Here is a 13,678-nt window from a genome sequence, read left to right as displayed (position 1 = left end):
TCAATGGTCCCTCTCTGTCAGTACAAGAGCTCTGACTGGTCGTGGTTTATCTGTCTTGATGAATTTGTTACTCGGGTGACGTTCAGCGATCAGTCCACATTAAAAGTTACTGAGCTCTCCTGACCAATCCATTCCATTTTACAAGTAATTTACATGCCTGGTAACTTCCAATTACTTCAAAACCTGTGTACGCCATGAACAAGCCACCTTACAGTTAGTGGCAGAGCGTACATTTCCCAATATTATATTGTGCCCCTTTCCTGCTCCATTTGTTAGTGGTGGATGAGAACGATGTTGGGAAGCCTCCACATGAGCTTTGGTTGTTCCCATCATGATCATTTCATGTGATGTGTGTGGGAATGCACGCATGATGACATGCATTAGTTTTTGTAGGCTCATCTCTAACTCCTGTACTATTCCTCCCTGATAAGGGTTCCATACTGATAACCAATACTGATGAATTGATTGGATGAGTTTTTTGGAAGCTATTTCCTTTATGCACGAGTTGTGGTCACGATGTACAGGATGAACCAAAAACTCATTGACAGACCTTCAAAGGATACTCAGGGCACTCTCTGAACATATTTCTTGTGGCTCATTACAGAATTATTGTGTTTTGTTTGGTTTCTCACCCCAGTTACCTTTGTACAAGTATTGCGCTGAAACTACAGCACAGCAGTCCAAATGTCAATGGTATAAGATGTGTGTCTTGTTTGGAAACAAGCTTGTTCCATTCTCTCATAGAACTTACTGTTGACAACAGTAACGCCCACTCTACTCTTTGCCCTCAAGCTTACATTCAGTACTGCTTGGTACAGTCTTGGATTTGAGAGTGTTAGCTATTGTTTCTCTACTGACAACAAAATACCCCCCCCCCTCCCCCCCACCTCCTTCTGTGCTGGTGGGTCTGCCTCTCATGACGTCTGGTAGTCAGAGCCACATTACATGAGGTGTTCCAGAAACTTTTGCTCAGATATTGCATTATGTCTGTCAACATTACTGAATATTTTGCTTCTGTAAGGTAAATACTGGAAAGCAGCTGTGTCTCACATTATTTCATAGGACTTGTTTGTGAACCCATGTTTACTGGGCTGTTTTTGCTTCTGTTTTTGTACCGTCAGTCATGTCAGTTCCCACCATTAATTACAATGCATACTGTATAACTCCAAGTTTAATGTCCCTTCCCAATAAGAAAAATTTTAATCCTTTGAGGTGACTATGCAGTAACGTCTCAAGACTGTCAGATCATGGAGTCTAGTGCTGAACTGATTCGATCTCAGGTCTTTGTTAGTTGATTCTGCTGATCAGTCTCAATGTGGTTTTCAAGCTCTTGGTGCACACACCGAGGTACTGATGGACTGAATAAATGTTTCAGCCTCAGTTATACTTTTTATTAACAGGACTACGAAAAACACATCCAAGTTAGAATACTACCATGAATACAGTTTTCAACTTTCAGACAAAACACACATAGGTACATTTGTACCAAAAAATGGTTACATTGGAATCATATTGCAAGTATTCAGCATTTTGTTTATTATGTGTAGCATTAATGACGAGGAGAATGATACTTTTCAGTCATGTTACTTGTAGCCGGACTAGCACTATTCAAAAAAGTTCATTCAGCCTGCCTTTTACAGATAATAAGTCTCCCCGTTATAAAACTGAAATAAAATTTTAGTCCACTACTCACTTAGTTCATGTGTGACTGAAACTGATCAGGATGATCTTATTCTTGTTTTCACTAAGTAGGAAGAATAAGGTGATATTGTTCCAGATTTCTAATATCACTCAAATTGCTAACAGGCAGAACTTGTTTGGTTATTTAGGAATGACACAAGTTTTTCGTAGAACAAACAAAAGAAAATGCTGGTTTATTAGAAGTCTACAGAATAACACTTAACAATGATAATAAATTTCCATTGTGGCAAAGAACGCAAAAAAATCTGCCTGGTAAGACAGAGATATTTAAATCTCAGTGAAGTTATTAAGTAAGACTGTTTACAATGCAAAACTTTAACATGCTTCCTTATTTAATAACTTACGTTCCCTCATGTTTTTGCACAACTGTCTTAGTTGGGTAGCAAATAATGGTTTTGTTAATAAATCCGCAAGCTGATTTTCTGTATCTACTCTCGAAATGTTAATTTCATCAGCTGTAACTAATTCTTGAACAAAGAAGTGTCTGAGGCAAAAATGTTTTGTCCATTGGTGAAATTCAGGATTCTATGCTAGTTGAACAGCAGCTTCACTGTGCACTTGTAGGAAAGGTTTTGAATCCTTTAGCTGGCAAAGTTCAGTTAAAAGTCCGTTCATCCAAACCATGTCTCATGCTGCTTCACCAGCTGCTACAAATTAAGCTTCTGTTGTAGAGATTGCAACTGAAGTTTGTCACTGACTCATCCAACTAAAAGGTGCACCAAAGTACAGGCAGAGAACACCTAAGGTAGATCGTCCAGTCCCTAAATCACCTCTTCGATCAGCGTCACTATAACATTCAAGAATGCCTTCGTTTTCGCCATTTTTGTAAATAAGTCCATAGTCATACATGACTCTCAAACAGCAAAAAATTCTTTTTACTCTTATTACATGCTCTGTTATATTTTCAAGACATCTAGATACTACTTCAACAGCATATTATATGCCTAGTCTTGTCCCACACATTAGGTACATCAAGGATGCAACTGCTTGTCGATAAGGATATTCAGTGTTAATAGAGTTCTCTTCTATGCCATCATCCTTGATAATTGGAGTTGTTACAGCTCTACGGTCACTCATGCCAAAGCACTCCAAAACTTTCTTGGTGTAGTGAGTCTGACTGACTTGAATGGGCCCATCTTCTTTTCTATCATTTCCAAGTCTAAGAAATGTGATGCTGGCTTTGATTTTACTCTGAATTCTCTTTCAAGATCTTCAATAAATTATTTAAGTTCACAGTCATTATTTGTCACAGTCAGTCAGTCACCAACATAGAGTTTGAAGAAAATCTTGTCAGAAATTTTCTGACTCATAAAGACACAAGCATCAACTTTACTTCTCTTAAATCCTAATTCCATCACATAATTAGTGGATCTTTCATTCCAACAGCAGTGTGCCTGTTTCAGGCCATATAATCTGTTCAATAATCAACATACTTTTCTAGAACTATCATTATAACCTTCAGGTTATGTTGTAGGAACTCATCCCCCCTGTGTGACTGGCAGGAGGTATACCACGGACATGATATGGACTTTAGTAGATGCAGGTTATTGTCTGTCACTTCCAGCCACTCTTCTTTTCTCCAGCACATGACTCTTGGCCACATAAGACATGAAGTGAAGGAATTCTGCTACCTTGGTAGCAAAGTAACAAATTGTGGGTGGAGCAAGGTGGATATAAGTACAGACTAGCACAGGCAAGGAGGGCATTATTCACTTAAAAAAAAAAAAAAAAGAGAGAGAGAGAGAGAGTGAGTGAGTCTGCTGTTGTCAAGTATAGGTCTTACTTTGAGGAATAAATTTATGAGAATGTATGTCTGGAGTACAGCATTGTGAGGAAGTGAATCGTCAATTGTGGGGAAACAAGAAAAGGAAAGAATAATAGCATTTAAAATGTGATTTTACATAAAAATGCTGAAATCTTGTATTTTTTCTTCTCTATAGTTTGTATTAATGTATTTTAAAGGTTAAGTTGAACTTTTCAAAATGTGTAGGAGATATAGATATTGGAAACTGCTAGGGCATTATTTTCATTTTTCAATCAAAGAAAGAACACCTGTTTTTATATCTTAATGTTTCACTTTATTACAGTGTATGAGGGAGCATATAAACTGAATAATGTGCCTTGTTCTAGGTGATGTATTTGTTGGTTGAATGTGTTGTTGTTGTTAATTTCAACAATTAGAAAGTGGTAAATTGCTACTCACCACATAGAAGAATTGGTGAGTGGCAGACAGGTCATTTGAATGAAAGAAGGCTGTTAGAAATTACAAGCTAGTGTACAGAGTTATTGTTCAGATTTTGAAAAACACACACACGGCCATTGTTGTCTCTGGGTGCCTTGAGATGACAGTAGCTGTGTGTGTGTGTGTGTGTGTGTGTGTGTGTGAGAGAGAGAGAGAGAGAGAGAGAGAGAGAGAGAGAGAGAGAGAGAGAGAGAGAGCTCAAGAAAGGATTCATCCAAAAACTAGCAAAGTTTTCTGTCTTGTTTATGTGCCTGTTGATGACTCATCACCTCTGACATTCGGTGAGTGGTCACCTTTCTCCTAAATTGTTTGTTTCTACTTCCTCATTTTTTTAAGGTCAAGGAAGAAGAAGATGATGATGATGGCCACATTACTATTGGTGTGAACAAGACAACCATCCTGCTGAAGAACTTGGTCATCCGAAAAAATGAATGTTCCTCTGTTAGCAGTGTTAAAGAGGATAACACAGTTGAAAACTTCAAAAAATTCAGGAAGGTATGTATTTTCGTGCTTCTTGTAGTTGTTAATGTAGTGCTCACCATTCACTTTATTCAACACCTAGCCTCACATGTATTAATTAGCTTATTAGACAACAATTAATTTGATTTAGAGTATATATGAACAAAAGCATATCATTTTCCAATAGATTTGCAAAAGAATAAGAAGGGAAGAATGAAGAATCAGTCTCAGCAGTTTCCTCAGAGGTCATTTTTTTAAAACAGTGACGTCATACTTAAGAAGAGTTGCATTCAAATCCTTGCCTCATCATACTTGCGTTTGGAGGTAACACAGGGGTTTTTCTGTTTAGATGAGATGACCTTTCACCTAGTCCATATACTGATAGCTGTAGGAAACCCCCAATCATACTGTCATTGTTGGAACGGATTTTAATCACCCAACAGTCAGTTGGGAAAGTTGCAGTTTTATTAGTGGGGGATGTGACAAGACATCCTGCAAAATATTACTAAATGATTTCTCTAAGAACTAACTTGAGGAAATTGTTTGATAGCTCACTCGTGATGAAAATATATTGGGTCTAATGGCAACAAACAGACCTGACCTTTTTTTTAGGATATCCACATAGAAACTGGTACGAGTGACCTCAAGCCATTATTAGTAACAATGATTACTAAAGTACAAAGTGCAACTAAAACAAGTAGAAGGGATTATAGTTTCAGCAAACTAAAACAATAAGCAGTAGTGACATAGCTTATGAATGCACTCAAAACATTTACTTCTGGAAAAGAGTGTGTAGAAGAACTGTGACTCAGGTTTTGGAGAATAGTTGACCATTCACTTGAAAGATATATACCTCTTAGAATACTTCATGATGGGATGGCCCTCCATGGTATACAATCACTATAGAGGAACTTCTAAAGAAACAGAGACTACTACAACAGTGGGTGTAAAACAAACTATAGGGCAATAGTTAGAGGGAGAGTGGAACATATTTGGCTGTCTAGAAGACAGTGCATAAAAGCATCAATAATTACCATTAGAGAATATTATTGAAGGATCTCTCACAAAAGCCAAAGAAGTGCTGATGATATGTAAAGGCTGCTAGTGGTATCAAAGTTAGTGTCCAGACACTCATGGATGAGACACAGAATGAAACCGGAGGGTAACATAACATTAGCAGAAACACTGAACTTGGGTTTCAAATTTTCCTGTACAAATGAAAACCTGGAGTTGTTGCTTCAGGTGAATTCTCACACCACTCCAGAGATGAGTGATATGCAGTAGATATTACTGTCAATGGTGTTGAAAAACAGCTGGAATCACTAAAATTGAACAAAGCTTCAAGGCCCAATATATACGTATCAGATTTGTGGCCGAGTTAGACCCTCATTTAACTACAGTCTACTGTGAATCCATCATACAAAAGACAGTGCCCACTAGTTGGAAGACATAATGACCTCCTCCATACCGGCCAGTGTAGGTTCTGTAAACATTGATGATGTGGAACTCAACTAACACTTTTCTCACATGATGTTCTGATAGCCATGGATCAGGGCAGTCAGGTAAATGAAGTATTTCTCAATTTCCAGAAAGCATTTGACTTACAATTTGTACCACATCTATGCTTTGAGGATTTTTTGGTGGGAAGTATGCACCATGTTACCTTGGCTGGAGAGTTATCGACAGATCTACATGTACAGCTACATATACATACATATTCCGGAATCCACCATAAAGTGCATGGCAGAGGGTACCCTGTACTGCTAATGCTCATTTCCATTCCTGTTCCACTCATAAATAGAGCGAGGGAAATGCGACTGTCTATGTGCCTCCATATGAGTCCTAATTTCTCAAATATTATCTTCATGATCCCTACACAACATTTATGTCAGTAGAATTGTTCTGCAGTCAGCTTTAAATGCTGGTTCTCTAAATTTTCTCAGTAATGTTCCTCAAAAAGATTGTCGCCTTCCCTCCAGGGATTCCCATTTGAGTTCCCGAAGCATCTCCCTAGCACTTGCATGTTGTTCAAACCTACCTAGCAGCCTAGCTCAACTCCTTCGATGTCTTCCTTTAATCTGATCTGGTACAGATTCCAAATACTTGAGCAGTACTGAGAATAGGTCACACTTGCATTCTGTATGCAGTCTCCTGTACAGATGAGCCACACTTCCCAAAATTCTCCCATTACACCAAAGTTGACCATTTGCCTTCTCTACCACAATGCTCACATGCCCATTCCATTTCATATCACTTTGCAGCATTATGCCCACATATTTAAATGATGTGTCTGTACCATATAGGTCAATACTAATGCTGTATCCGAACATCAAGGGTTTGTTTTTCTTACTCACCTGCATCAACTTACATTTTTCTACTTTTAAAGCTAGCTGCTATTCATCACACCAACTCGAAATTTTTTCCGAGTCATCTTGTATCCTCCTACAGTCATTCATCTTCCACACTGTACCGTACACCACAGCATCATCAGCAAATAACTGCGGGTTGCTGCCCACTCTGCCTGCCAGCTCATTTATGCATATCAAAAATAATAGCAGTCCTATCACACTTCCCTGGGGCAATCCTGATCATACCCTTGTCTCTGATGAACAATTGCCATCAAGGACAACATGCTGGGTTCTATTACTTAAGAAGGTAATGCTTTGTGCCTTTTTTAACAGCCTGCAATGGGGCACTGTGTCAAACATTTTCCAGAAATATGGCTTCTGCCTGTTGCCCTTCATCTGTTCACAGTACATCATGTGAGAAAGGGCACGCTGAGTTTCACACGAGAGATGCTTTTTAAAACCATGGTGATTGATGGACATACGCCTCTCAGTCGCAAGAAAATTTATTATATTCAAACTGAGAATATATTCAACGATTCTGTGGCAAACCCGTGTTAGGGATATTGATCTATAATTTTGTGGATCCATTCGTTTACTCTTCTTATGTACAGGAGTGACCTGTGCTTTTTTTCCAGTCACTTGAGACTTTGCACTGGGTGAGAGATTCATGATAACTGCAAGCTAAGTAAGGGGTCAGTGCCATAGATTACACTTTCTAATTCTGAATTGAGTTTCCATCCATACGTGGTGACTTATTTGTTTTCAACTCTTTCAATTGTTTCTCTACACCAGGGATGCTTATTGCTATGTTGTCCATATGGGAGTCGGTTTGATGGTCAAATGATGGTATGTTAGTATTTGTATTAACTAATTCTTAAGCAAGAAATTTAAAACTTCAGCTTTCTTTTTGCTAGCTTTGACTGTTGCACCAGACTGGTCAACGAGTGATTGGATGGAAGCCTTAGCTTACATAGGACCAGAATTTTCCCGGATTCTCAGTCAGTCTTTTGCTAAGGTATGACGGTGGCAGTTGCTGTATGCTTCATGCATAGATCGTTTCAGACACATGAATCTCTATTACCCTGTGCCTGTTGTATCGAAGTAATTACAGGTGTGCCCAGGGAAGTATGTTGGGTCACTTGATGTTCATGTTGTATATTAACAACCTTGTGGACAATATTAATAGTAACCTCAGACATTTTGAAGGTGATTCAGCTAGCTGTGATGAAGTACTGTCTGAAGAAAGCTGCATAAATTTTGAGTTAGATCTTGATAAGATTTCAAAGTGGTACAAAGATTAACAACATGCTTTAAATGTTCAGAAATGTACAATTGTGCACTTCACAAAACAAAAAAATGTAGAATCCTATGACTGTAATATCAGTGGATCACAGCTGGAATCAATCAACTCGTACAAATACCTGGATGTAACTATGTTGTAATGTGAAATGGAATGATTGCATTGGGTCAGTCATAGGTAAAGCAGCTAGCAGATTTCAATTTGCTGGTAGGATACTAGGAAAATGCAATCAGTGTACAATAGAGAGTGCTTAAAAATCACCTAAAAAAAAAAAAAAAAAAAAAAAAAAGACCTGGGCTGCTGAAACATGTCACTTCAAGGTCACTCCCCAAGCGCTGTAGAGTTGGTACTATAACTAACAAACAAGTGAGGAATGGGAGGCACCGCGTCTTCTGAACCAGTAACAGCACCGAACAAAAGCCGGTTCCGGCATTGACGCTACCACGTTGCCGGCTTCCATGTAAACATTGTATGTTAGTGCAGTGTTGTGTTGTATTGTGTTGTGTTGTGTTACCACCTCGACTACAGTTTTTGTTTGTTAAACAATGTCACCAAAACGATGTCGTTCACCATGCGACAATCCATTGTGCCGCGGAGTGCCATTAAATAGTCAGGCTTTGGAATTGCTACGGAGGACACACGAGTTTTACAAGCAAGAAAAAGAATTTGTTTCTGTTCATGGGCATGCGTCGATTCCTGCCAATAAAGTTTTATAGTGTACCTTGAAAACTCTAGGACTCAGTGAAAGAACAGTTATAATAAAAGGGGTGCTACTTCAAGACTTACAAGAAAGTGAAGTAAACAGTGTGGAAGAAAGCCGCTGTGGAAGAAACAGGGTGTTTTTAAGTACTCTGGGCAAGGAAGAAAAGCAGCCTTGTCCTGTTACAGATGTTGATTCTTTCCAATCCGATGTAATTTGTCGGCACATATACGGATACTATAAAAGGAAAGCATACCCCACAATAGTGAAGTTTTTAATTTCTTTAAAAGATAGTGAACTTTTCTCAGGGGGGAAAACGTCACTTAAGATGATATTAAAAAATATGGGCTTCCATTTTAAAAAGTTAGATAGACAAAAACTGTTACTAGAAAAAGCTCATGTCTTTGCAGCTCATACCATTTTCTTACACAAAATTGTAGGAAAGGACATAGACTCAGTCATACGGTTAGACGAAATCTGGGTTAGCACTGAAGAATCAGTTGAGAAATGCTGGACAGATGATACTCGGAATAGCAGCCGTCATCAGCCAACAGGAAGAGGATTCTGATTAATTATGGCCCATGCAGGATCTTCAAATGGCTTTGTGCCTGAAGGACTTCTAGTTTTTTGATCAAAAAAAAAACGGTGAGTATCATGAGGATATGGACCACCCACAGTTACTACAGTGGTTTAAAAATTTGTTGCTCCAGTTTAGTGTTCCGACAGTTTTTGTGATGGACAATATACCATTCTATGATTTTAGATAAAACTCCCACCACTAGTGACCGTAAAGAAACTATGGCGCAGTGGTTGCAGGCGAGAGACATTGCTGCAGACATGGGCATGACAAAGCTGCTGTTATACTCGCTCCTGAAACAAAATAAGCCTGTGATGCCTAAATACGTTGTACATGAAATTACAAGCAAACAGCGTCACTTGGTAATTAGGCTACTGCCTTATCACTGTCATTTTAATCCAGTTGAATTGGTTTGGAGTGAAGTCAAGGTGTACATTAGAAGTAACAACAAGACTTTTACTATAGCAGAAATGGAAAGACTGCTACATGAAGGTCTTGCTACTGTAGACACTACCTCATGGAGGAAAAAAGTAGACCATGTTGCTAAACTAATAAGAGAAGCACATACTATAGATGGCATTATAAATGAAAATAAACAATTAATGATTTCTGTTAATGATGATGATGACAAAGACAACGGTTTTGGCCCCGATTCCGATGACAGTGAAGGAGAACTGGATGGAATTGTGCCATTGATATCGTAAATTGGCTAGTGTAAATGTATACAGAATTAATTTTTTTTTTTTCTCTCTGCAATCAGATAGGCTATGCACGCTTTGCTTTATTTCTTTCTATGAGTGTGGATAGCATGTCATTTGGTATGCTTAGATTACATTATTATACGACGTTTTACATGCAGCTATTACTGTAACAATTTGGAACGACTTTTTGTAGATATTGTCATTAACTTCGGGTGTTTTTATTTCCTGGTTTAATATACTATCAAATGCTTAGTCTCCGTCGTCATTCTCTCCATTATTAGAAAAACGTTCTTTGTTGCACCTATGTATAAATGTTGATTGTAGCTTACATTTACAAAACATACTTCGGAGTTGTGGGCATGTGCGGTGGCAGCTATTGCAACCTCGCAATCGCAGAGTAGCCAACCACTTGTGAGCTGTCAAGTGACATGTTTTACCGGCCCGGTATAAGTGACCCATCCTAGAATATTGCTTAAGTGTTTAGGACCCGTACCAAATAGAACTAACAGGGGAAACTGAATGTAAACAGAGAAGGGTATTGTGAATGTTTATGGGTTTGTCTAACCAATGGGAGAGTGTCACAGATATCCTGAAGAAACTGAACTGGCAAATGCTTGAAGATAGACATGAACTATCCTGAGAAAGCCTATTTACAAAATTTTTAGAGGCGTCTTTAAATGATGACTCTAGTCTTATCCTATGACCCCGTATGTATTTCTCCTGTAGGAATCATGAAGTCACGATTGGATTGATTACAGTATGCACAGAGGCATATTTGAATGAAATGGGAAGAGGCCCTAATAAATGGTATATTGGAAAGTACCCTCTTTCCTTCCACTTCACAGTTGTTTTGCAGAGGGTTGATGTAGATGTAGTTGCAGTATCAGTTCAAGGCCCAAATTAATGTCCCCCAACAGAGGAGATGATTAAAATCTTAGTGATCAACTGCCAATGCAATCACAACTAAATCCCAGAATTGAAGTAGTGGAGCCCATAATAATACGAGGTATAGCAGGCTGGCAAAAATACGAAATTGGTAGCAGCCAGATCTTTTATGTAAATCTGAAAATACATTTAATAAATGTAGGTGATGTCTTGTCACAGTTGACAAAAAACCCAAACCCATCGAGATAGAAACTGAGACTGCATCGAAGTTCATTTGGACAGGACTCAGTACCAAGGGCAGGCATAAATGTGTATTTGGGTCCTCCTATAAACCATCAGACTCGTCCCCAGGTGTAACCATAAACTTAAGCAGAAACCTCAGACTTTTGTTAGTGCATATGTTTCCCAATCATACTGCTGTTACTGGCAGGCACGTGAATCATCCAACAGTTCATTAGAATGTGACTCTTCAGTTACAGCTTGCCAGCAGTAACAAACAGCCACCACTTATGATATCGAGCATTTGCCTCAGGATAATATTGTGGGATACACAAAATGTGAAGTGCTCACCAAAGTACCTTATCTGGCCTACTACTCTCTGATGCCTCCTCCATCATCTTTTTGACCGTTGTCCACACTACATCTTGGGAAAAGAGTAGTCTGCCTTTCCTTTTTGATCCTCCCCACTCTCTCCTATCCAAGGGAGGAACTAATAGCTCTAAAAGCTAAGATAATGTCATCACTTTTACTTTCACACGTGTCTGTCAGTGGTGCTAAACATTTTACTAACTGAAGGTAAGTGCCGACCAGTAATTCAGTCTCATATCTGTTACTTTTCTCAGGTGAATTTTCCTTTGGTGGAATTTACTCAACCAACATTAAAAGTGTTTCTTTGATTACTGTAGAAATATGACATGGCTCATTTTAGCAATTTTTTGTGCAGAAAACTAGTGCTTGGAGAGATTTAATAGTTTTAAAAAAATAAGTTTGAGTCTTCATTTGAGTTTAGAAAGCAAATCTAGTGTTTGGTACATCTGTTGAAGTAGATCCTGTGGTAGGATGGTCATTTTGAGTTGCTACAGTGTAGGAAAAAAATCAGTGCATTTGTTGGTAGTACTTTTAGATTATTCAGCTCGGCTTCTGGATCACAGGAATGAATCATTCCTGCTTGACATAAATTTATGTGTGTGTTTTTTGATATTCTTTGTGCAGCTTACTTTATGAAATATTGTAATATAGAGAAAAACAGCAGATACAAGATACCCACTCCATTGTAAAATGTATTAATTGTCTTCTCTGTTTTCCTTCTATTAAGGCTCGTCTACCATATCAGCGTTCTACACCTCACATTATTGGAGGAAAGGAGTTAATCTTATATGAAACAGCAACAAGTTCCTTCAGTAAAATACAAGAAAATGGTGCAGATAGTGATGAAGTTGATGATGCAGAGCATGACCAATGGGCATTCCAGCCTTCACAGAAATCAAAGAGAGTTAGATAGACTTTGGGAAAGGGACAAGCTGAAAACTGTTATACTACTTATTGTTTGCATAAAAAATGGCACTGCAATATAAGAAATAAAATTTTTTTATACACATTGTATTTTATTATTTTCAGTGTAAATATCAACAGCTCTCCATCCGTATGTCCACTTGTCTTGATTTAGGTAGTTGACCATACAGAAGAAAAGGAAATTTGTGATAAGTTCCTATGGGACCAAACTGCTGAGGTCATCTATCCCTAGGCTTACACACTACTTAATCAAACTTAAACTAACTTACACTAAGGACAACACACACACCCATGCCTGAGGGAGGATTCGAACCTCCAACAGGAGGAGCCGTGCGAACCATGGCAAGTCACCTTAGATCACGCAGATACCCCGCGCGGCCATACAGAAGAGGTGCTGGGTAGCAGACAGCATTTAAAAAGGCCAATAAAATTTTTTTAGAAGCTGGACAATTCTTAACAACTTCAATATATCAAAGATAATTTTTTTCTTTCAGTTTCTTTGGGATCCACTTTATAATGTGATAAACACCTAAAATCGGATATGGAATTGAATAAATATATCTAACTTGACTGAGCTGTTTTTAATGAAATGGCCCTTTTGTAATTACAACAGCCAAAACAATATTACAGTGTTCAGACAGGCAAGGATGAAACCCTCCCTCACTCTTTTCCAACTGAGCTGGTGCTCCAGTAATGACATCTGTCTTGATGAAAGATAAAACTATAATCCATCAGTACTTTGTGATTTGGAATGAGAAATGGTTTATATTGATTTCTACACTTGTATTTCTAAATAATAAGATACAAATGAAATACCAAAAGGAAAACTTCCATATTAACAACTATACAAGAAATGCACTAACATCCAGAAGTTTAGCGTTTTTTTTTTTTTTTTTTTCTTTCCTAAACAGAAGTGTTAATGAATGAGATAGACTAACTACAAGACTTTTGTCGTAAATGGTATCCAGAACATGTAATTAGGAATGTTATGTAACTAAAGATATACATCTCACAAAAAAACAAACAAAAAAGAAAATTCCGTCCATTATAATAAACATTTTAGGTATATGGTTATACCAGTTTGCCACACAACAGTATGCAGCAATGTGGTACAGCTGCCTATGAGATGAGTCAAGTCCTCTGTTATCGGTCTACCCTCATCATTAGAGAGATCTGTTCCCATGTATGGTGGAGTCCTTTGGTAGTAGCCAGATGGGTTGCAATTCACCTCCCCATTGCATCCCAGGTAAACT

The 13,678-nt window shown here is 38.2% G+C and overlaps 1 protein-coding gene across 1 annotated transcript in view; it reads left to right on the top strand.

Moving 5' to 3' along the window:
- Positions 1–12,508, top strand: part of LOC126259816 (nibrin) — a 157,809-nt gene extending 145,301 nt beyond the window's left edge. Inside the window, exons 9-10 of the mRNA XM_049956854.1 lie at positions 4,280–4,438; positions 12,229–12,508. Coding sequence (XP_049812811.1) covers positions 4,280–4,438; positions 12,229–12,414 — 345 coding nt within the window. The 3' untranslated portion in view covers positions 12,415–12,508. The remainder of the gene's footprint in view (positions 1–4,279; positions 4,439–12,228) is intronic.
- The last annotated feature ends 1,170 nt before the right edge of the window (positions 12,509–13,678 follow it).

The sequence above is a fragment of the Schistocerca nitens genome, chromosome 5 (genome assembly GCF_023898315.1).
Source record: "Schistocerca nitens isolate TAMUIC-IGC-003100 chromosome 5, iqSchNite1.1, whole genome shotgun sequence".
Lineage (NCBI taxonomy): Eukaryota > Metazoa > Arthropoda > Insecta > Orthoptera > Acrididae > Schistocerca > Schistocerca nitens.
Note: the sequence above shows the minus strand (reverse complement) of the source record. Positions and strands in the feature narration are given on the sequence as shown.